The sequence below is a fragment of the Anomaloglossus baeobatrachus genome, chromosome 11, assembly GCF_048569485.1.
Source record: "Anomaloglossus baeobatrachus isolate aAnoBae1 chromosome 11, aAnoBae1.hap1, whole genome shotgun sequence".
NCBI lineage: Eukaryota > Metazoa > Chordata > Amphibia > Anura > Aromobatidae > Anomaloglossus > Anomaloglossus baeobatrachus.
In genome coordinates this window covers 41,831,869-41,856,445 of record NC_134363.1, presented here as the reverse complement: position 1 = coordinate 41,856,445, position 24,577 = coordinate 41,831,869, and the positions used below count along the sequence as shown (strand labels likewise).

Sequence of the window (24,577 nt, the reverse complement as noted above, 5' to 3'; positions counted from 1 at the left end):
TCCAGCATCTTCTCCAGGGGCTGTAGATGGAGCACGGTCTCAGTGCCTGGAGACCAGTAAATCCCACTTCACCCAGAGCCCTGTAAAAAGGGATGGGGAAGGAATCAGCATGTGGGCTCCTGCCGCCGTACCCGCAATGGGTACCTCAACCTTACAAACACCTCCGACATACAGTGGGGTGAGAAGGGAGCATGCTGGGAGCCCTGTATGGGCCCTCTTTTCTTCCATCCGACATAGTCAGCAGCTGCTGCTGACTAAAAACAATGGAGCTATGCGTGCGTGTCTGACCTCCTTGCGCACAAAGCTAAAACTGAGGAATCTGTACTCCTACGGGAGGGTGTATAGCCAGAAGGGGAGGGGCCTTACACTTTTAAGTGTAGTTCTTTGTGCGGCCTCCAGAGGGCAGTAGCTATACACCCACTGTCTGGGTCTCCCAATTAGGAGCGAAAAAGAAAACTGAGAAGTAGGCAAAACCTAACTTCACAAATGGGCGACAGCCGCCTGAAGGATGCGTCTGCCCAAGCTCGCATCTGCCGAAGCATGAGCATGCACTTGGTAGTGCTTCGAAAAGGTGTGCAGACTAGACCAAGTGGCAGCCTGACATACCTGCTGAGCCGTAGCCTGGTGCCTGAAAGCCCAAGAGGCACCGACAGCTCTGGTCGAGTGCGCCTTAATCCCCGGCGGGGGAGGCACCTGAGAACATTGGTAGGCATCGGATATGGCCGACCTAATCCAACGAGCTAGGGTCGGTTTAGAAGCCGAGAGACCCTTGCGCTGACCTGTGGTCAGCACAAAAAGAGAGGTGCACCGCCTAAGAGCAGCGGTGCGTGACACATAGATCCGGAGCGCCCGCACCAAATCTAAAGTATGCAACGCTTTCTCAAAGCGATGCACAGGGGCCGGACAAAGGGAAGGCAATGAAATGTCCTGGTTAAGGTGGAAAGGAGACACCACCTTAAGGAGAAAGTCCGGAGTCGGACGGCGAACCACCTTCTCTTGGTGAAAAACCAAAAAGGGTGACTCCGAAGAGAGCGCAGCCAAATCAGAGACTCTCCTGAGAGAAGTTATGGCCACCAGAAAGACCACTTTCTGTGAAAGTCGAAACAAAGAAACCTCCCTAAGAGGCTCAAAGGGGGGTTTCTGTAAGGCCGTGAGGACCAGATTAAGGTCCCAGGGATCCAGAGGCCGCCGGTAAGGCGGAATGATGTGAGATGCGCCCTGCATGAAGGTGCGCACTTGGGCCAGTCGGGCGATACGCCGCTGGAATAACACTGACAGAGCCGAGACCTGTCGCTTGAGGGAATTGAGGGATAGTCCTAGCTGCAGACCGGACTGTAGAAAGGACAGGATGGTCGGAAAGGAAAACGGCCAAGGAGCATGGCCGGAAGAGCGACACCAGGACAGGAAAATTCTCCAAGTCCTGTGGTAAATCCTGGCCGAGGAAGATTTCCGAGCCTGAGTCATAGTGGAGATGACCTCGGAAGGAATGCCTGAAGCCGTCAGGATCCAGGACTCAAGAGCCACGCCGTCAATCAGAGCCGCAGAATTCTGGCGGAAAAACGGACCTTGTGAGAGAAGGTCTGGGCGGTCCGGGAGATGCCACGGCACCTCTACGGACAGACGGAGCAGGTCTGGGTACCAAGCTCGCCTGGGCCAGTCTGGAGCAATGATTATGACCCGACGGCCCTCCATTCTGATCTTGCGCAGGACTCTGGGCACGAGAGCTAGAGGGGGAAACACGTAGGCCAGACGGAACTGGGACCAATCCTGAACCAGCGCGTCCGCTGCCAAGGCCTGAGGATCGTGGGAGCGAGCCACGTAAACCGGTACCTTGTTGTTGTGCCGGGATGCCATTAGATCCACTTCCGGAGTGCCCCACTTGCGGCAGATTGACCGGAACACTGCCGGATGCAGGGCCCACTCGCCGCTGTCCACGGTTTGACGCTGAGATAATCTGCCTCCCAGTTTTCTACGCCTGGGATGTGGACTGCGGATATGGTGGACTTGGAGTCCTCCGTCCACTGAAGGATACGTTGAACTTCCAACATTGCTAGGCGGCTGCGAGTCCCGCCCTGGTGATTGATGTAGGCAACTGATGTCGCGTTGTCTGACTGGACTCGAATGTGCTTGCCCGCCAACAGGTGGTGAAAGGCTACGAGAGCTAGGAGCACAGCTCTGATTTCCAGCACATTGATCGAGAGGGCTGATTCGGACGGAGTCCAAGTGCCCTGTGCTCGGTGGTGGAGAAACACTGCTCCCCAGCCGGATAGACTGGCATCCGTGGTGAGAATCACCCAGGACGGGGCCAGAAAGGAGCGTCCCTGGGACAGAGAGAGGGGCCGAAGCCACCACTGAAGAGAGCTCCTGGTCTGTGGCGACAGAGCCACTAGCCTGTGCAAGGAAGAGGTCCGCTTGTCCCAACAGCGGAGAATGTCCAGCTGCAGAGGACACAGATGGAACTGGGCAAAGGGAACCGCTTCCATTGACGCCACCATCTGACCCAGCACCTGCATGAGGTGCCTGATGGAATGACGGCGGGGCTTCAACAGAGAGCGCACCGCCAGATGAAGGGACTGCTGTTTGACTAAGGGCAGCTTCACAAGTGCCGGCAGAGTCTCGAATTGCATCCCTAGGTACGTAAGTCTCTGTGTCGGGGTCAGAGTGGACTTGGGCAGATTGACAAGCCACCCGAATTGAACAAGCGTGGCGAGAGTGACCGAGACACACCGCTGACAGTCTGCACTGGATGAACCCTTGACTAGAAGGTCGTCCAGGTAAGGAATCACTGCCAACCCCTGGAGGTGCAGAACCGCAACCACTGCTGCCATGACCTTGGTGAATACTCGAGGGGCCGTGGCTAACCCGAAGGGGAGAGCCACGAATTGGAAATGTTCCTCTCCGATTGCAAAACGTAGCCAACGCTGGTGTGAAACTGCAATTGGCACATGCAGATAGGCATCTCTGATGTCGATGGATGCTAGAAAATCTCCTTGGGTCATTGAGGCAATGACCGATCGCAGAGATTCCATGCGAAAGTGCCGCACCTGAACATGCTTGTTGAGAAGCTTGAGATCCAGGATGGGCCGGAAGGAACCGTCCTTCTTGGGGACTAGGAAGAGGTTTGAGTAGAAACCTCTGAAGCGTTCCCGGGCGGGAACCGGTACAATTACTCCGTTGGCCTGCAAGGATGCCACGGCCTGAGAGAAGGTGGCGGCTTTGGAGCAGGGGGGAGTGGACAGAAAAAATCTGTTTGGCGGGCTGGAAGAAAATTCTATCCTGTAGCCGTGGGAGATGATATCCCGCACCCACTGATCGGAGACGTGTTGAAACCACACGTCGCCAAAGTGGGAGAGCCTGCCACCGACCAAGGATGTTGCTGGCGCAGCCAGATAGTCACGAGGAGGCTGCCTTAGTGGCAGCGGCTGCTCCGCTCTTCTGAGGACGCGGCTTCGTGCGCCAGCTGGGTTTTCGATCCTTGGCTGAGTTAGTGGACGAGGCTGAGGGCTTAGAGGATGACCAGTTAGAGGAACGAAAGGAACGAAACCTCGACTGGTTCCTGCCCTGGACAGGTTTCCTGGCTTTAGTTTGTGGCATGGAAGTACTCTTCCCGCCAGTAGCTTCCTTAATAATTTCATCCAGTTGTTCACCGAACAGCCGGGACCCAGCAAAGGGGAGCCCAGCAAGGTACTTCTTGGAAGAAGCGTCTGCTTTCCACTCTCGAAGCCACAAGATCCTGCGGATCGCGAGGGAATTAGCGGAAGCCACCGCCGTGCGGTGAGAAGCCTCCAGAATGGCAGACATGGCATAGGATGAAAAAGCCGAAGCCTGGGAAGTTAAGGCAACCATTTCGGGCATAGAGTCCCTGGTGAGGGAATGCATCTCCGCCAGAGAAGCAGAGACGGCCTTAAGAGCCCACACTGCTGCAAAAGACGGGGAGAACGAGGCCCCTGCCGCTTCATATACAGATTTGGCCAGAATGTCAACCTGGCGGTCAGTGGGATCCTTAAGTGAGGTGCCATCGGCCACAGATACAACTGTCCGGGCTGAGATTCTAGACACCGGAGGATCTACCTTTGGTGAATGAGCCCACTCCTTGACCACCTCTGGTGGAAAGGGAAAACGGTCATCAGAACTACGCTTTGGGAAGCGTTTGTCAGGACAGGCCCTGGGCTTGGTCACAGTGGCCTGAAAACTGGAGTGGTTAAAAAACATACTCCTTGCTCTCTTAGGTGAGGTAAACTGGTGTTTTTCTACCAGAGAGGCTTGTTCCTCTGACACTGGTGGATTGAGGTCCAGTACGGAATTAATGGATGCAATCAAGTCACTAACATCCGCATCACCTTCAGTTAGATCAATGGGGTACATAGAGGTAGCGTCCGAGCCCACAGTAAAGGCATCCTCCTCGCCCTGCGATTCAGCTCGTGAATCAGAGCCGTGGGACGAGGAGGGAGAAGAGTCCCTGCGTCTCCGTTTAGGACGACGGGGTCTGGGAACAGATGAAAAATCCTCTGTGAGCTCTGCAGAGCGAGTCGGAGCAGCAGAGGCGCCCTGAGAAGGGGGCTGATGCATGGTCAGCAGAGTCCGGGACAGCTGTCCCATGGAGTCGGCAAAGGACTGGGAGATAGCTTTAGAAAACGAAGCTACCCAAGCCGGGGGTTCAGCCACCGGGGCTGGAGCAGCCGGAGGGACCCCTGGGGAGACTCCAGGCTGAGGCACCACCATGTTAGAGCAGGCATCACAATGTGGATATGTGCTCGGTTCAGGCAGTATGAGCTGATATGCAGTGCATATAGAGTAAAGCCTTGCAGCCTTGCTCCTAGTGTGAGACATGCTGCTGAGGTGGAGGTTCTGCAGTAAGGAACACACTCCTTCAGAATGACCCCCAGAGAGTGTATAAGAAAGTCCACAACCAGAGGTTGTGGCTTACCAGCCCGTTTTGTGTGCCCTCCGATTCCACAGCTTGGACCCCCAGACAGATGCAGAGCTGCAGCAGCCAGCGCCGATCAGTGTGTGAACGCTGATAAAATGGCGCCGGAGTGAGGAGGGGGGGGGCGGGGTTTAGTCCAAGAGCGGGAACAGGAGGGCCAAGGAGAAATACAGGGGAGGGAAACATCTCCTCAGAGAGGAGTGTCCTCCCTGAGCTGAACGGCCGGTGGGCGGCGCCGCACTGTCCCTCTGCGTGACTGACATGCGGGGCAGTGAAAACGAAAGTAGGCCGCAGCCGAAGCCGGGGCCTAAATTTTTCCATGCGGCCAACGAGCAGGCACCCTCGGCGCGGTTCTCAGGAGAAAACCAGAGAACCGGCCGGAAATCACAGCAAAGTTAAATAACACACTCTCCCCACAATAAATGTACAAGGGACCCCTCAATAACGTCTCAATACTTAGCTTATGAGACGCAGGGCCAGGTCCCTGAGGGGTGAGCGCTCTGTCCGGCAGGGTCCTGAAAGGGCTGCGGATGGAGACCGGTCTCCTGCAAAGCAGTGAGAACCGTGATGGCTCCCACTTCAAGCCAGAGCCCGAGGGATGGTGAAGGAGCGCAGCATGTAAGGCGCCAGCCTTGTAAAATCAACCTTAACAGCACCGCCGACACAGTGGGGTGAGAAGGGACATGCCGGGAGTCCAGCTTGGACCCGCTTTTCTTCCAACTCTTTAAAATCAAAAATCAGATGAGAATGCACGTGTGTGTGACCTCCTGAACACAAAGCATTGAACTGGCTAGATTTGGTCATCCAGGGGGTGTATATGCTCGGAGGGAGGAGCTACACTTTTTAGTGTAGTACTTTGTGTGTCCTCCGGAGGCAGAAGCTATACACCCATGGTCTGGATCTCCCATAAGGAACGATGAAGAAAAATAAATAAATAAATAAAAATAAATAAAATTACAATTGTTGAATTTAAGCATTAAATGTTTTCAGGTTTTTTATTTTAAAAATATTTAATGGTATAAAAGATGAAAGAAGGGAATTTTGTTTACTTACCGTAAATTCCTTTTCTTCTAGCTCCAATTGGGAGACTCAGACAATTGGGTGTATAGCTACTGCCTCCGGAGGCCACACAAAGCACTACACTTAAAAGTGTAAGGCCCCTCCCCTTCTGCCTATACACCCCCCGTGGGATCACGGGCTCCTCAGTTTTAGTGCAAAAGCAAGAAGGAGGAAAGCCAATAACTGGTTTAAAAACAAATTCAATCCGAAGAAACATCGGAGAACTGAAACCAATCAACATGAACAACATGTGTACCCGAAAAAAACAAAAATCCCTAAGAAAACAGGGCGGGCGCTGGGTCTCCCAATTGGAGCTAGAAGAAAAGGAATTTACGGTAAGTAAACAAAATTCCCTTCTTCTTTGTCGCTCCATTGGGAGACCCAGACAATTGGGACGTCCAAAAGCAGTCCCTGGGTGGGTAAAATAACCCTCGTGACAGGACCGTAAAAACAGCCCTTTCCTACAGGTGGGCAACCGCCGCCTGAAGGACTTGTCTACCTAGGCTGGCGTCCGCCGAAGCGTAGGTATGCACCTGATAATGCTTGGTAAAAGTGTGCAGACTCGACCAGGTAGCCGCCTGGCACACCTGCTGAGCCGTAGCCTGGTGCCGTAATGCCCAGGACGCACCCACGGCTCTGGTAGAATGGGCCTTCAGCCCTGAGGGAACCGGAAGCCCAGCGGAACGGTAGGCTTCAAAAATTGGTTCCTTGATCCACCGAGCCAAGGTGGATTTGGAAGCTTGCGACCCTTTACGCTGACCAGCGACAAGGACAAAGAGTGCATCCGATCGGCGCAGGGGCGCCGTGCGGGAAATGTAGATTCTGAGTGCTCTCACTAGATCCAACAAATGCAAATCCTTTTCACATTGATGAACTGGATGAGGACACAAAGAAGGTAAGGAGATATCCTGATTGAGATGAAAGGGGGATACCACCTTAGGGAGAAACTCCGGAATCGGGCGCAGGACCACCTTGTCCTGGTGAATCACCAGGAAGGGAGATTTGCATGACAGCGCTGCTAGCTCGGACACTCTCCGAAGAGAGGTGACCGCTACAAGAAAAGTCACTTTCTGTGAAAGGCGAGAAAGGGAAACATCCCTCATAGGCTCGAAAGGCGGCTTCTGGAGAGCAATTAGAACCCTGTTCAGATCCCAGGGCTCTAACGGCCGCTTGTAAGGAGGGACGATATGACAAACCCCTTGCAGGAACGTGCGTACCTGAGGAAGTCGTGCTAGGCGCTTCTGAAAAAATACAGAGAGCGCTGAGACCTGTCCTTTAAGGGAGCCTAGCGCCAAACCTTTTTCCAAACCGGATTGTAGGAAGGAAAGAAAAGTAGGCAATGCAAATGGCCAGGGAGGAAATCCCTGAGCAGAGCACCAAGATAAGAATATCTTCCACGTCCTGTGGTAGATCTTGGCGGAGGTTGGTTTTCTAGCCTGTCTCATGGTGGCAATAACCTCTTGAGATAACCCTGAATACGCTAGGATCCAGGACTCAATGGCCACACAGTCAGGTTCAGGGCCGCAGAATTCCGATGGAAAAACGGCCCTTGAGACAGCAAGTCTGGTCGGTCTGGTAGCGCCCACGGTTGGCCTACCGTGAGGTGCCACAGATCCGGGTACCACGACCTCCTCGGCCAGTCTGGAGCGACGAGGATGGCGCGGCGGCAGTCGGACCTGATCTTGCGCAGCACTCTGGGCAACAGTGCCAGAGGAGGGAACACATAAGGTAGCCGGAACTGCGACCAATCTTGAACTAAGGCGTCCGCCGCCAGAGCTCGGTGATCGTGAGACCGCGCCATGAAAGCTGGGACCTTGTTGTTGTGCCGGGACGCCATTAGGTCGACGTCCGGCATCCCCCAGTGGCGACAGATCTCCTGAAACACGTCCGGGTGAAGAGACCATTCCCCTGCGTCCATACCCTGGCGACTGAGAAAATCTGCTTCCCAGTTGTCCACGCCTGGGATGTGAACTGCGGATATGGTGGATGCCGTGTCTTCCACCCACGTCAGAATCCGCCGGACTTCCTGGAAGGCTTGCCGACTGCGTGTTCCTCCTTGGTGGTTGATGTATGCCACCGCTGTGGAGTTGTCCGACTGAATTCGGATCTGCTTGCCTTCCAGCCACTGCTGGAAGGCTTGTAGGGCAAGATACACTGCTCTGATTTCCAGAACATTGATCTGAAGGGTGGACTCTTGCTGAGTCCACGTACCCTGAGCCCTGTGGTGGAGAAAAACCACTCCCCACCCTGACAGACTCGCGTCCGTCGTGACCACCGCCCAGGATGGGGGTAGGAAGGACTTTCCCTTTGACAAAGAGGTGGGAAGAAGCCACCACTGAAGAGATTCCTTGGCCGCCTGAGAAAGGGAGACGTTCCTGTCGAGGGACGTCGACTTCCCGTCCCATTGGCGGAGAATGTCCCATTGAAGTGGACGCAGATGAAACTGCGCGAAAGGGACTGCCTCCATTGCTGCTACCATCTTCCCTAGGAAGTGCATGAGGCGTCTCAAGGGGTGTGACTGGTCTTGAAGGAGAGATCGCACCCCTGTCTGTAGTGAACGCTGTTTGTCCAGCGGAAGCTTCACTATCGCTGAGAGAGTATGAAACTCCATGCCAAGATATGTTAGCGATTGGGTCGGGGTCAGATTTGACTTGGAAAAGTTGATGATCCACCCGAAACTCTGGAGAGTCTCCAGCGCAACGTTCAGGCTGTGTTGGCATGCCTCTTGAGAGGGAGCCTTGACAAGCAGATCGTCTAAGTAAGGGATCACAGAGTGTCCCTGAGAGTGCAGGACTGCTACTACTGCTGCCATGACCTTGGTGAAGGCCCGTGGGGCTGTCGCCAGACCGAAAGGCAGAGCTACGAACTGAAGGTGTTCGTCTCCTATCACGAAGCGCAGAAAACGCTGATGCTCTGGAGCAATCGGCACGTGGAGATAAGCATCCTTGATGTCTATTGATGCTAGGAAATCTCCTTGAGACATTGCGGCGATGACGGAGCGGAGGGATTCCATCCGGAATCGTCTGGTTTTCACGTACTTGTTGAGAAGTTTTAGGTCCAGAACGGGACGGAAAGATCCGTCCTTTTTTGGTACCACAAACAAATTGGAGTAAAAACCGTGACCTTGCTCCTGAAGAGGAACCGGGATCACCACTCCTTCTGCCTTTAGAGTGCACACCGCCTGCAGAAGAGCATCGGCTCGGTCGGGAGGCGGAGACGTTCTGAAGAATCGAGTTGGAGGACGAGAACTGAACTCTATCCTGTACCCGTGGGACAGAATGTCTCTCACCCAACGGTCTTGGACCTGTGGCAGCCAAACGTCGCCAAAGCGGGAGAGCCTGCCACCGACCGAGGATGCGGAGAGAGGAGGCCGAAAGTCATGAGGAAGCCGCCTTGGTAGCGGGTCTTCCGGCTGTCTTTTTTGGGCGTGACTGAGCCCGCCAAGAATCTGAGCTCCTCTGATCCTTTTGAGTCCTTTTGGACGAGGAGAATTGGGACCTGCCAGAGCCTCGAAAGGACCGAAACCCCGACTGTCCCCTCCTCTGTTGGGGTTTGGTTTGTCTGGGCTGAGGTAAGGATGAATCCTTACCCTTGGACTGCTTAATGATTTCATCCAAACGCTCACCAAACAGTCGATCACCAGAAAATGGCAGACTGGTTAAGCACTTTTTGGACGCAGAATCTGCCTTCCATTCCCTTAACCATAAGGCTCTGCGTAGAACCACGGAGTTGGCTGACGCCACTGCCGTACGGCTCGTAGAGTCCAGGACAGCATTAATCGCGTAAGACGCAAATGCAGACATTTGAGAGGTTAAGGATGCCACCTGCGGAACAGATGTACGTGTGACCGTGTCAATCTGTGTAAGACCAGCTGAAATAGCCTGGAGTGCCCATACGGCTGCGAATGCTGGAGCAAACGACGCGCCGATAGCTTCATAGATGGATTTCAACCAGAGCTCCATCTGTCTGTCAGTGGCATCTTTAAGTGCAGCCCCATCTTCCACTGCAGCTATGGATCTAGCCGCAAGCATGGAGATTGGAGGATCCACCTTGGGACACTGGGTCCAGCCTTTGACCACGTCAGGGGGAAAGGGATAACGTGTATCCTTAATCCGTTTGGAGAAACGCTTATCTGGGTAAGCGTGGTGTTTCTGGACTGCCTCTTTAAAGTCAGAATGGTCCAGAAAAGTACTTAATTTACGCTTGGGATACCTGAAATGGAATTTCTCCTGCTGAGAAGCTGACTCCTCCACCGGAGGAGCTGGGGGAGAAATATCCAACATTCTATTGATGGACGCTATAAGATCATTCACTATTGCGTCACCATCAGGCGTATCCAAATTGAGAGCGGTCTCAGGATCAGAATCCTGATCAGCCATCTCCACCTCATCATACAGAGAGTCCTCCTGCTGGGACCCTGACCAGTGTGATGAAGTCGAGGGCCGCTCATAGCGAGCTCGCTTAGGCTGTCTGGGACTGTCGTCCGTGTCAGAGCCTTCACCCTGGGATGCATGGGACACCCCCGGAGCCCGGAGCTGTTCCAATTGAGGGGGACCAGGGAGCAATGATTCAACAGTGCCCATGGTCTGAGATACTGGTCTAGACTGCAACGTTTCTAGAATTTTAGTCATAGTCACAGACAATCTATCAGCAAAGACTGCAAACTCCGTCCCCGTCACCTGGACAGTATTCACAGGTGGTTCGCCCTGGGTCACCTCTAGCAGAGGCCCCGGCCGAGCAGTTGCCACAGGGGCCGAGCACTGCACACAATGGGGGTCAGTGGAACCTGCAGGTAGAGTAGCCTCACATGCGGTGCAAGCAGCATAGAAAGCCTGTGCCTTGGCACCCTTGCTTTTTGCGGATGACATGCTGTTGTCTCCTCTGAGTAATATAGGAGGGAATATAGCCAAGAATCACTAGCGACCGTACAGTGCAATGTATAGCATGCAAGCTATACATTCCAGCTCAGACTGGAATGGCTGCCGGCGTTCTGTGAAGAGGGGCGGACCGTGGGCGTGCCGCAGACAAAGTGCGGGAAACTGGCGTCCCACTGTGCCCAGTGTGAGGGCTGGAGTATGTAAATAGACTCCAGCCCTCTGCGCTGACATTCTGTACAGCGTCCCGCCCTTCCCCTGACTGGCAGGCCTGGGGGCGGGAACGAAACGAAACTAGGCCGCAAAAGCCGGGGACTCGATTAATAAGCGCGGCCGTCATACATGCACGGCCAGCGCGGAAGCCCCCGGCGCACCACAAGTCCCAGCCGCGCCGCAGCATTTTTTAAACTAACAGCAGCGGCCGGCGCGGCAGTTCGCAATACATAGACTCACTCAGCAGAGCTGTAGTGAGTAGTGGCACAAGCGCGCGGCGCTGTTGTCCCCGGCGCACTAACACACTCAGCAATGCTGCAGTGTGTCTGCGTCTGTATGGGGACACAGAGTACCTTGATGTAGCAGGGTCCTGTCCCTGACGATACTCAGCTCCATATCCAGCAGATTCCCCAGGGGCTGTGGACGGAGCACGGTCTCTGTGCCTGGAGACCGGTAAAATCCCACTTCACCCAGAGCCCTAAGGGGGATGGGGAAGGATGCAGCATGTGGGCTCCAGCCTCCGTACCCACAATGGGTACCTCAACCTTAACAAACACCGCCGACAAAAGTGGGGTGAGAAGGGAGCATGCTGGGGGCCCTAGTATGGGCCCTCTTTTCTTCCATCCGACATAGTCAGCAGCTGCTGCTGACTAAGCTGTGGAGCTATGCGTGCATGTCTGACCTCCTTCGCACAAAGCATGAAAACTGAGGAGCCCGTGATCCCACGGGGGGTGTATAGGCAGAAGGGGAGGGTCCTTACACTTTTAAGTGTAGTGCTTTGTGTGGCCTCCGGAGGCAGTAGCTATACACCCAATTGTCTGGGTCTCCCAATGGAGCGACAAAGAAAATAATGTAAAAAAATGTTGATATTTTCAACTTTTAAACACCAGGGGGAGCAGCTATTGACATTTGCCATGAAAACGTAGTGAACTGCTAGCTCGCTTTACGACTACAGTAAATGTGGGTGGGATCTGCTGACATGCAAGAGAAGCAGTCATATCATTGCAACAGCAGCACTCAGATCACAGTGATTGCATGATTTAGCAGATTGTCACATGTGATAAGATTAGATACACGCCTCAGTGGACTGTATCACACGATAGGATTAGATACACAGCTCCAGAGGAGAATTGCTTGGATCTGAGCTGTATCGATAAGAGCTCATCAGTTCCAAGCACCTGCACTACGGCGATGATTTCATCCAGTGACGTGTGAAGTCACCACCGCAGACCTGGTGTGAGCTCTAACCGGTAATTACTGTGATCTGAGTGGAACAACCACAATGATATGACGGCTCCACTTAGATCACAGTAATTACCAGTAAGATCTCACCAATTCCAAACCCCTGCACTGCGGTGATGATTTCATCCAGTGATGTGTGAAGTCACTGCCGCAGCGCTGGTGCCCAGACCTGGTGAGCTCTCACCAGTAATAACTGCGATCTGAGAGAAGCAACCACAATATGACGGCTCAACTTACATCACAGTAAGAGCTCACCAGTTTCAACCACCAGCTCTGCGGTGATAATTTCATCCAGTGACGTGTGAAGCCATTGTCACAGCGCTGGTGCCCAGACCTGGGGAGCTCTGACCGGTAATTACTGTGATCAGAGCAGACCAACCACAATGATATGACGGTTCCACTTAGATCACAGTACTTACCGGTAAGAGTGCATCAGTTCCAAGCACCAGCTCTGCGGTAGCTATTTTATCCAGTGACGTGTGATGTCACCGTCACAGCACTGGTGCCCAGACCTGGGTAGCTCTCATTGGTAACTACTATGATCTGAGGTAGAAACCACAATGATATGACGGCTCCACTTAGATCACAGTAAGTACCAATACGAGCTCACTAGTTCCAAGTACTAGCTCTGCAGCGATGATTTCATAAAATGACGTGTGAAGTCATCACAACAGCGCTCATGCCCAGACAAGGTGAGTTCTACTCAGCAGAGCAACCACAATAATATTACAGCTTCACGTAGATCACAGTAAGTACCACTAAGAGCTCAGCAGGTCCAAGCACCAGTTATGCGGCGATTATTTCATCCAGCGACGTGTGAAGTCACCACTGCAGCGCTGAGGCCCAGACCTGGTGAGCTCTCGCCGGTGAATACTGTGATCTGAGTGGAGCAACCACAATAGGACGACATCACTTAGATCACAGTAATTACCGGTAAAAGCTCACCAGTTCGGCGATGATTTCATCCAGTGATGTGTGAAGTCATCGTGAGCTCTCAACGTAAATTACTGTGATCCGAGCGGAGCAGCCACAATGATATGACAGCTCTACTTAGATCACAGTAATTACACAATCTTTAAAAAAAAATAAATAAAAAAAATTGGGACACATTTCTTGTAACGTATCTGCCCCAGGTACAATGTGCACGTGATGAGATGCAAGTGTCACATCAATCGTACGGTACGCCCCAGCAAATAACTGTTTAATAGCAGAAAACCGCCATCATACATACAGCATTTTCATTCATAGAGTGGAGACTATTTGGCTCTTCTCCATCCACAGGTCTCTTCGATGGTTTCTTCTTACAAGCCTTTTTTGATTTAGGATATTTTGATTTTTTTAGGTCTAAAAGGTAAAATAAAAAAAATACACTAAAGCAAACGACAAGTAGATAAATGACCGCAGTTTCCAGCTAAACGTCCATGGTCATACATCCCCCCACACTAGAGTTCACGGGTCCATAGTGAGTATTGTTTCACTTACAGGTTAGTAAATCAGTGTTAAAAAAAATAAACCCGCATGTAGAGTCCGCATACCTGTGACCCTGTGTATAGACTTCTTACTTTCGCTGACGACTTGCTGCAGAGCTTTCTGCAATCAAATAATAGAAAAATAAATCCATTAAACAGATGACGAAAGACATTACGTTAGATCCATGAATTTATTTTAGAAAGTGGAAAACCCTTTTAAGGTGGAAATAATAGTACAATTACCAGAAAAATGTGTCCGGGGCAGAGCACTTCGGAAGGTTCCTGTTCGGTGACGTTGGCGGGGAGCTCGTGTTCATCCTCTGATGTTGCTGGTTCTGTTACCTCCTTTTCGGCATCTTCCTGGCTTTGTTTCTGTTCCTGGTGGTCTTCTGCCATTACTGCAGTGTGCAATTACACAACTAGACAAGATATAGATATACAGAGCTATAATACATGTTGGCAGAGATCTGTAGATGTAATGCAGTCAGCGTCACCAAGCCCCGATGTGGGTTTAATGATGGTGGTGTTGATAAAAGAAAAAAAAAAAAAAAAGCCCTCTTCAAGCTCTTTTAGAAGCTGCTTTGAACCGCTGCTCTAGAAACAATCTGCATTCAGACTGTTTACAAACGCTCTCTATCAACAAGAGGGAGGCGAGAAGCTGATACAGGGAAGTGTTTGTACTAGGTGTTTGAGAATGGATTCTTTCTAGAGCAGCGGTTCAAAGCAGCTTATAAAAGGGAATGAACTAGGCAGTTAAGAAAACACTTTCAGCAAGATGTATGAGAGAAAGGAAAGCGTACATGATAAAGATTCATCATTTTGCAAAGGCTGACTAAGGAAATAAACTATATATACATACAAGCAAAATGGTAACAATGTTTTGAACTTCTTTCTGGCTCCATATCTCTCCATCCTCTACAGCTTTGAGTGTGAGATTACCTTAATTTTATAGACAATCATCTTGGCTATCTCATACATAAATGTGACTAGCAGCTATTTAGCATATGATTAGTTATGCAGATTCTGTTCCTGTCACTGCAGTGTTACGGTTTTGCTTCTAAAAACAACATTTTTATTATTTTGTTGTGGATTTACAAAATAGTCTTTGGCTTTCCCCTCTGCCTGAATCCTTCTGGTCTCTCCATCAGAATCCGGCATGTCTCCACCAAAATCTGCTCTCAGGTTTTTTCTACACGTTCCCAGTGTTGGTGTATACTAGTCACCTCACTTGGGGATGTATATGGCTTTTTCTTCACCTCTACCCACAAGTGTTGGATAGGGTTGAGGTCTGGGGACAATTCAGCTCCTCTACTTCATTATCATCGAACCATTTCTTCTCCACTCTCAGTGTATGCTTCGGGTCGTTGTCCTGCTAGAACACTATGTCGTCCTTTTCATACCCATAGTACTTGAGTGTATGAAGTAACTCGTCTTGTAGGACGCTCACATATAGCTCAGCATTGAGACCACCATTGATCCTGGTCAAGTAGACAACGCCTTTGGCTGTGAAACATCCCCATATCATCAGGCTTCCTCCTTGATGATATTGAAGTTGAGGATCCTCCACCATTCCAGACTAGTGTAATGTGCGTCGCTCGGTGCTTCCATGGACATCTGTGATCTCACTATTATGGAGCAGACGAGCCGCCTCCACTGACGTATTCTCGGCCCAGAACTGATAGACCTTGTGATGAGCGACTTATTGACTCTGATATTTTGCCTGGACGTCAACTCTTGGCTTTTGAATGGATGGACGGACTTCATTTCTTATTCTTCCACCTGTCATTGCCTCACATGATGCAGTTTGGCAATTTTCTTGGCCGGGAGATCTCTATGGATGAACTGGATGATGCTGTTTCTCTTTTCTTGGGAAATCTTCTTTATGGCCGCTCCTCGATTCGAACCAGTGACCTCTCGCTTGGGAATCAACCTAATAACACACTGAGCTATTAGGGAATGTGAGAACAGGTTGTGATTTGTAGTATACAGGAGCAAAACAGTAACAATGCAGTGACAGGACAAGAACTGTTGTCGCAATTATTAGAAAAGGGAAGAAAGACAACATGAATGTCAATCTTACGCCGTCTGGAGATCCATGCAAGATCTCTCCTCACAGAGTAAGGCTTATTCTGATAAAGGTTTGGAATCAGCCCAGAACTTCACTGCAAGGACTTGGTCAATGACCTGAAGAGCGCTCTCAAAGATTACTGTTAGTAAGACACTACACATGCAGAGCACGCAAGGTCACCTGCACAGGCCAGAACATGTCCATGCCCGTTTCAAGTTCACCATCTGGATGATCCAGTGGAAGCATGGGACAAAGTCATGTGGTCAGATGAGACCAAAATAGAATTTTTTGGTATCAACTCCACTCACCGTGTTTGGAGGAAGAAGGATAAGTACAACCCCAAGAACGCCGTCCCAAGCATGGGGATGGAAACTTCATACTTTGTAGATGCTTTTCCACAAAGGGGACAGGACAACTGCACCGTATTGATGGAAGGATGGATGGGGTCATGTATCTCGAGATTTTGGCCTACAACCTCCTTCCCTCAGTAAGAGCATTGAAGATGGGTCATGACTGGGTCTTCCAGCAGGACAATGACCCGAGACACACAGCGAGGGCAACTAAGGAGCGGCTCTGTAAGAGGCATTTCAAGGTCCTGGAGGAACCTAAAAAGTCTCCAGACGTGAACCCAATAGAAAATCTTTGGAGGAGCTGAAACTCAATGTTGCCCAGTGACAGCCACGAAACCTGAAAGATCTGGAGAAGTTCTGTACGGAGGAGTGACCTGAACGATCTGGAGAAGATCTGTATGGAAGAGTGACCTGAACGATCTGGAGAAGATCTGTGTGGAGGAGTGACCTGAACGATCTGGAGAAGATCTGTATGGAGGAGTGACCTGAACGATCTGGAGAAGATCTGTATGGAGGAGTGACCTGAACGATCTGGAGAAGATCTGTATGGAGGAGTGACCTGAACGATCTGGACAAGATCTGTATGGAGGAGTGACCTGAACGATCTGGACAAGATCTGTATGGAGGAGTGACCTGAACGATCTGGAGAAGATCTGTATGGAGGAGTGACCTGAACGATCTGGAGAAGATCTGTATGGAGGAGTGACCTGAACGATCTGGAGAAGATCTGTATGGAGGAGTGACCTGAACGATCTGGAGAAGATCTGTATGGAGGAGTGACCTGAACGATCTGGCGAAGATCTGTATGGAGGAGTGACCTGAACGATCTGGCGAAGATCTGTATGGAGGAGTGACCTGAACGATCTGGCGAAGATCTGTATGGAGGAGTGACCTGAACGATCTGGAGAAGATCTGTATGGAGGAGTGACCTGAGAGATCTGGAGAAGATCTGTATGGAGGAGTGACCTGAGAGATCTGGAGAAGATCTGTATGGAGGAGTGACCAGAAAGATCTGGGGAACATCTGTACGGAGGAGTGGGCCAAAATCCCTGCTGCAGTGTGTGCAAAAATAGGCCAAATGTGAAAGTTTCGGCACCCTGCGTGGTTAGTAACTAGTAGAAGACCCTTTGGCAAGTATCACAGCTTTTAAATGCTTTTTGTAGCGGCCAGCGCGTCTTTCAATTTTTATTTGAGGGATTTTCATCCATTTTTCCTTGGAGACGTCTTCCAGTTCTGTGAGATTCCTCACTCATCTTGCATGCTCTGCTCTTTTGAGGTCTAGCCACAGATTTTTAATGATGACCAGATCAGGGGATTGTGAAGTCCATTATTAAACCTTCAGCTTGCACCTTTTGAGCTCATCTATTGTGGATTCTGACGTGTGTTTAGGATCATTATCCATTTGAGGAGGCCATCTTCTTTTCTCCTGTTTTCTGGGGGGGGGTTACAGCTGGTGTGATGTTTGCATCAAGAATTTGTTGAAATTTTATTGAATCCATCTTCCCATGAAATGTTCCCCGTGCCATTGGCTGCAACACAATCCCAAAGAATGACTGTTTCACCCCATGCTTAATGGTTGGCGAGATGATCTTTTCCTGAAATTCTGTGCCCTTTTTTCTCCACACATACCTTTGATCATTGTGGCCAAATCGTTCTATTTTAACCTCATCAGTCCACAGGACTTGTTTCCAAAATACACCACGCTTGTCTAGATGATCTTTTGCAGACTTCTGATGCTGAATTTTATGGTGAGAACGCAGGAGAGGTTTTCTTCTGATGACTCTTCCATGAAGGCCATATTGGTGCAGATGTCTCTGAACAGTAGAACAATGTTCCACAACTTCAGAGTCTGCTAAATCTTCCTGAAGGTCTTTTGCAGTCACACAGGGGTTTTTCTCTAGCAATCCTACCAGCAGCTCTCACATGAATTTTGCTTGGTCTTCCAGACCTTATCTTGACCTCCACTGTTCCTGGTAACTGCCATTTCTTAATTACATTTCAAACTGAGGAAAAGGGCAACTTGAAAACCCTTTGCCTTCTTCTTATAGCCTTCTCCTGCTTTGTGGACCTGCAACATTTTCAGAGTGCTAGGCAGCTGCTTAGAAGACCCATGGATGCTCAGGTTTTCGGTAAAATGCTTGAGTTGACTTCCATTATACTCGGTACACAAGTTGCACCCATCCGAGCGTGCCACTGCTCGTTATGAGTACCAAGCACCCGAGCATGGTAGTGCCCGCTCATCACTAGTTACGAGTACTGACCACCCGAGCATGGTAGTGCTCACTCATTACTAGTTACCAGTACAGAGCACCCGAGCATGATAGTGCCCGCTCATCACTAGTTATGAGTACTGAGCACCTGAGCATGGTAGTGCCCGCTCATCACTAGTTACCAGTACAGAGCACCCGAGCATGGTAGTGCCCGCTCATCACTAGTTACCAGTACTGAGCACCCGAGCATGGTAGTGCCCGCTCATCACTAGTTACGAGTACTGAGCACCCGAGCATGGTAGTGCCCACTCATCACTAGTTACAAGTACTGAGCACCCGAGCATGGTAGTGCCCACTCATCACTAGTTATGAGTACTGAGCACCTGAGCATGGTAGTGCCCGCTCATCACTAGTTACCAGTACAGAGCACCCGAGCATGGTAGTGTCCGCTCATCACTAGTTACGAGTACGGAGCACCCGAGCATGGTAGTGCCCGCTCATCACTAGTTATCAGTACTGAGCACCCGAGCATGGTAGTGCCCACTCATCACTAGTTATGAGTACTGAGCACCTGAGCATGGTAGTGCCCGCTCATCACTAGTTACCAGTACTGAGCACCCGAGCATGGTAGTGTCCGCTCATCACTAGTTACCAGTACAGAGCACCCGAGCATGGTAGTGTCCGCTCATCACTAGTTACGAGTACTGAGCACCCGATCCGTCACTGGTGCCCCGTTCTCATCACATATAAGAGGAGGTTCACACTGAGCAGACGTCACAGTGATCATCCAGCACAAGCGCTCTGGGGGTGCAGTCAGGATGGCACAAAGCTGCATGGGACAGGTCAGACGTTGCGCTGGTGTAGAACGCTGCCCAGCCAAGGGAGGCGAAGTGTGCGGGAGCAATGAGTGCGTAGGAGGCAGGGCATGTGGGGGGCAGAGGAGTGCGTAGGAGGCAGGGCATGTGGGGGGCAGAGGAGTGCGTAGGAGGCAGGGCATGTGGGGGGCAGAGGAGTACGTAGGAGGCAGGGCATGTGGGGGGCAGAGGAGTGCGTGGCAGGCAGGGCATGTGGGGGGCAGAGGAGTGCGTGGCAGGCAGGGCATGTGGGGGGCAGAGGAGTGCGTGGCAGGCAGGGCATGTGGGGGGCAGAGGAGTGCGTGGCAGGCAGGGCATGTGGGGGGCAGAGGAGTGCGTGGCAGGCAGGGCATGTGGGGGGCAGAGGAGTGCGTGGCAGGCAGGGCATGTGGGGGGCAGAGGAGTGCGTGGCAGGCAGGGCATGTGGGGGGCAGAGGAGTGCGTGGCAGGCAGGGCATGTGGGGGGCAGAGGAGTGCGTGGCAGGCAGGGCATGTGGGGGGCAGAGGAGTGCGTGGCAGGCAGGGCATGTTGGAGGCAGGGCGTGTGAGAGACAGAGGACTGTGCAGGGGAGCATATGGGAGGCTAGAGGAGGCGTGGCATGTAGGGGACCATGTGGAGGGCCAGAGGAGTGCGAATGAGAGGCAGGGCGTGTGGGGGGCCAGAGGATTGCGTGGGAGGCAGTGCATGCGGGGGGCCAAGCAGTATGCATGTGGGAGGCCACGGTGCATGAGTGGGCAGAGGAGTGTGCATCAGGAGGCAGGATGTGTGGGTGGGGTAGAGAAGTGCACTGGAGGCAGTGCATGCAGGGGGCCAAGCAGTGTGCAGCGGGAGGCAGGACGTGTGGGAGGGGCAGAGGAGTGCACGGGAGGGCCAAGCAGTGTGCAGCGGGAGGCAGGACGGGGGGGGAGGAGAAAAGGAGTGAGCAGGAGGCAGTGCATGTGGGAGGGCCAAGCAGTGTGCAGTGGGAGGGAGGGGGAGGGGGAGGGGGGCAGTGCATGTGGGAGGCCCGGTGCGTGAGGGGGCAGGGGAGTGTGCAGCAAAAGGCAGGTCGTGTGGGGGTCCAAGGCGCGTGAGGGGCAGAAGTCCCGGGCGAGGGGGCAGAGTGGTTAGTGTGCAGGGGAGGGGTTAGTGTGCAGGGGAGGGGTTAGTGTGCAGGGAAGGGGTTAGTGTGCAGGGGAGGGGTTAGTGTGCAGGGGAGGGGTTAGTGTGCAGGGGAGGGGTTAGTGTGCGGTGGCAGTTTTAGGATCGGCCCCTGCATTCCCTGGCCCTGAATCAGTATGCTACCCTCTAGGACCCCATATATCAGCGCGTCCGTGGCCCGGGGTCTCACGGATACCCTTCTGGTCCAGGTTTCGGAAGAGGACCCCCAGGACACATCTGCCATCCTGAGTCACCCATGGCATGCTGGGAGTTGTAGTTCTTCCACAGCTGGTTGTGAAGATGACACTCTGCAGTATACACTGTATACCCTGCATATAGTCGTGATTGCACCGCCAGTCTGCATGCATCTGCACCGACACACATCGCAGGCCGCACTGATCTGCAACCACCAATTATGATCGCAACGATTGCTGCAAATGACGCGATGAGACAGATCCCCGGCAGCAGACCCCTCCCAGCCCCCCGGCCTTCTCCCCAATCCTCCTCCGCCGCCTCTTCCTCAGACCCACCGACTCACACAGGCGCCTGCCGCTCACGATCCGCCTCTATTAGGACGGCCCGCACTGGCCGAGGACGACTCTCGGATGGATTTCCCAGCTTTTACAACAAAGAGAGCTTCCCCATCCTTCCAGCGGCCGCCATCTTACCCCGCTGCCTTCAGCGGAGTCCTACTGGCTGCACGGCATGCTGGGCGTTGTAGTCCTGTGGCGTAGACGGTCACTGCGTAGGTCGGGAAGCCACAACGCAATTAAAGACTACAAGTTCCAGTGCGCACCGAGTTCTACGCAGACAAGCCGGCTCGTCACTGGACGAAATGGATGACGGGAAGTGTAGTTTAACCAAAGCACCGTCAAAGTGTACATAGAGAAGAGCGAACTCGGTGATCCAGAATGCAAAGCGGCACAGCGGAAGTGACTCAGAACAAAGCACGAATGGAATGCTGGGAGTTGTAGTGTATGTTCTTTCCTGCAGCAATTGCGCATTCACTGTCGAGCAGTTGTGTGAGAGCCGGACAGATTCCCACTGGGACACCTGGCCATAGCCTCACTGCAGGAGTAATCCTCCTCACCTTCCAAAATCTACGCGTTTTCTTTATTTGTTTCTGTCCATACAGTCGTATCTAGGCCTTTGTCGCCTTTTCATAACCATTTTCGACTCCATACAATTTTTTTTATGTTTTTATTCCACATTTTTTGCCATAATTCAGAGATTCTGCCATTTTTCGGTTTTCTGCCAGTGCTGAGTCTCACCCGCCCCAGGTCCAGGGCTGAGTCTCATCCTCCCCAGGTCCAGCGCTGAGTCTAATCCTCCCCAGGTCTAGCCTGAGTTTCACCCTCCCCAGGTCCAGCGCTGAGCCTCGCCCTCCCCAGGTCCAGCTCTGAGTCTCCCCCTCCCCAGGTCCAGCACTGAGTCTCCCCCTCCCCAAGTCGAGCGCTGAGTCTCCCCCTCCCCAGGTCGAGCGCTGAGTCTCCCCCTCCCCAGGTCGAGCGCTGAGTCTCCCCCTCCCCAGGTCGAGCGCTGAGTCTCCCCCCTCCCCAGGTCGAGCGCTGAGTCTCCCCCTCCCCAGGTCGAGCGCTGAGTCTCCCCCTCCCCAGGTCGAGCGCTGAGTCTCCCCCTCCCCAGGTCGAGCGCTGAGTCTCCCCCTCCCCAGGTCGAGCGCTGAGTCTCCCCCTCCCCAGGTCGAGCGCTGAGTCTCCCCCTCCCCAGGTCGAGAGCTGAGTCTCCCCCTCCCCAGGTCGAGCGCTGAGTCTCCCCCTCCCCAGGTCGAGCGCTGAGTCTCCCCCTCCCCAGGTCGAGCGCTGAGTCTCCCCCTCCCCAGGTTGAGCGCTGAGTCTCCCCCTCCCCAGGTCGAGCGCTGAGTCTCCCCCTCCCCAGGTCGAGCGCTGAGTCTCCCCTTCCCCAAGTCCAGCGCTGAGTCTCACCCTCCCCAGGTCCAGCGCTGAGTCTCACCCTCCCCAGGTCGAGCGCTGAGTCTCACCCTCCCCAGGTCGAGCGCTGAGTCTCACCCTCCCCAGGTCGAGCGCTGAGTCTCACCCTCCCCAGGTCGAGCGCTGAGTCTCACCCTCCCCAGGTCGAGCGCTGAGTCTCACCCTCCCCAGGTCGAGCGCTGAGTTTCACCCTCCCCAGGTCGAGCGCTGAGTCTCACCCTCCCCAGGTCGAGCGCTGAGTCTCACCCTCCCCAGGTCGAGCGCTGAGTCTCACCCTCCCCAGGTCGAGCGCTGAGTCTCACCCTCCCCAGGTCGAGCGCTGTCTCACCCTCCCCAGGTCGAGCGCTGAGTCTCACCCTCCCCAGGTCCAGCATTGAGTCTCACCTTCCCCAAGTCCAGCACTGAGTCTCACCCTCCCCAGGTCCAGCACTGAGTCTCACCCTGGATGAAAGGCGTGACACGCACATTCTTTTTTTCTACAAGTCGATTTTCAAAACCTTTCAAAATGTTCAAAAAACTCCTCATGTGAACAACGAAACATTAATTGGGACAATTTTCCATTAGTTTTTGAAGACGGTTTTTTAGAATTGTAGAGAGTGGCCAATCTAATGTCTAAACCACTGGCAACAAAAGTGAGTACACCCCTAAGTGAAAATAGCCAAATCGTGCCCAAGGTGTGAATATTTTGTGTGGCCGCCATTATTTTCAAGCACTGCCAAAAAAAATTGAAGCAGGGGCGTGCAAACTTTTTGGTTTTTTATCTCCTTGGAGAGACCTTTGCCAATGAAAATTCATGAACCATGTTGGGGGGAACGTCTTCAACCCATCCAGGGGAAAGAAAGCCACAAGGCCTTTGTGCATTTCTTCACACGAGGAGCATTCGGACCTTTCTCCCCTTGTATGACTGCATCTTTATTTTTTTACTCAAGCAAATCTGAGGCTCGCAGGCTGCAGCCACTGCTTCCTCCATGGTTAAGCTGAGTTTTGGGGGGCATAATAACTAATAGTATTTCCAGCTGCCAGGCGGATGTGCCTGACGGGCTGACTGCTATCAAAATGAGGAAGACCAGGGTTGGCCCCGACTTCTCAACCCCAGTGGATGACAGCAGAGGAACATAAAGCCAATTCAAATGTTCCTTCTGTTTCTGGTGTATTCCATGTACCCCCTTCCCACCCCAAAAAGGGTACACAGTTCATGTTTTTTATTTTTCTTGTCCTTCTCCTCCTCCTCCACCATATCCACACAGTCATCCTCTTGCCCTCACTTCTAATTTTTAGAGTACCAGCAGCTAAATCGTTCTCATGATTTTTAGAAGGCCAGCAGTCAGCCCTCACTCCTAATTTTTATATGGCCAGCAGCTGTCCTGTACTCATAATTTTTAGATAGCCAGCAGCTGGCCTGTACTCATAATTTTTAGATGGCCAGCAGCTGGCCTGTACTCATAATTTTTAGATGGCCAGCAGCTAACCTGTACTCATAATTTTTATATGGCCAGCAGTTGGCCTGTACTCATAATTTTTAGAGGGCCAGCAGCTGGCCTGTACTCATAATTTGTAGAGGGCCAGCAGCTGTCCTGTACTCATAATTTTTAGATGGCCAGTAGCTGGCCTGTACTCATAATTTGTAGATGGCCAGCAGCTGTCCTGTACCCATAATTTGTAGATGGCCAGCAGCTGTCCTGTACCCATAATTTTTAGATGGCCAGCAGCTGTCCTGTACTCATAATTTTTAGATGGCCAGCATCCGACCTTTACTCCTAATTTTTAGATGGCCAGCAGCCGACCTTCACTCATAATTTTTAGATGGCCAGCAGCTGGCCTGTACTCATAATTTTTAGATGGCCAGCATCCGACCTTTACTCCTAATTTTTAGATGGCCAGCAGCCGACCTTCACTCATAATTTTTAGATGGCCAGCAGCTGGCCTGTACTCATAATTTTTAGATGGCCAGCAGCTGGCCTGTACTCATAATGTTTAGATGGCCAGCAGCTGTGCTGTACTCATAATTTTTAGATGGCCAGCAGCCGACCTTTACTCCTAATTTTTAGATGGCCAGCAGCCGACCTTCACTCCTAATTTTTAGATGGCCAGCAGCCGACCTTCACTCCTAATTTTTAGATGGCCAGCAGCCGACCTTCACTCCTAATTTTTAGATGGCCAGCAGCCGACCTTCACTCATAATTTTTAGATGGCCAGCAGCCGACCCTCAATCATTTTTAAA

The 24,577-nt window shown here is 52.2% G+C and overlaps 1 protein-coding gene across 3 annotated transcripts in view; it reads right to left on the bottom strand.

Moving 5' to 3' along the window:
- The window catches only part of SCAF1 (SR-related CTD associated factor 1), an 86,543-nt gene extending 65,364 nt beyond the window's left edge, over nucleotides 1-21,179 (bottom strand). Inside the window, exons 1-4 of one of the 3 annotated variants that reach the window (XM_075328921.1) lie at nucleotides 21,076-21,179; nucleotides 14,028-14,203; nucleotides 13,851-13,905; nucleotides 13,547-13,659 (exon numbers count right to left, since the gene is read on the bottom strand). In XM_075328921.1, the coding sequence (XP_075185036.1) occupies nucleotides 13,547-13,659; nucleotides 13,851-13,905; nucleotides 14,028-14,180 (321 nt within the window). In that variant the 5' untranslated portion in view covers nucleotides 14,181-14,203; nucleotides 21,076-21,179. Of the gene's footprint in view, nucleotides 1-13,546; nucleotides 13,660-13,850; nucleotides 13,906-14,027; nucleotides 14,204-20,937 lie in introns of all 3 variants that reach the window. The other 2 variants (XM_075328920.1, XM_075328919.1) reach the window with 2 other exon arrangements.
- Between the last annotated feature and the right edge of the window lie 3,398 nt (nucleotides 21,180-24,577).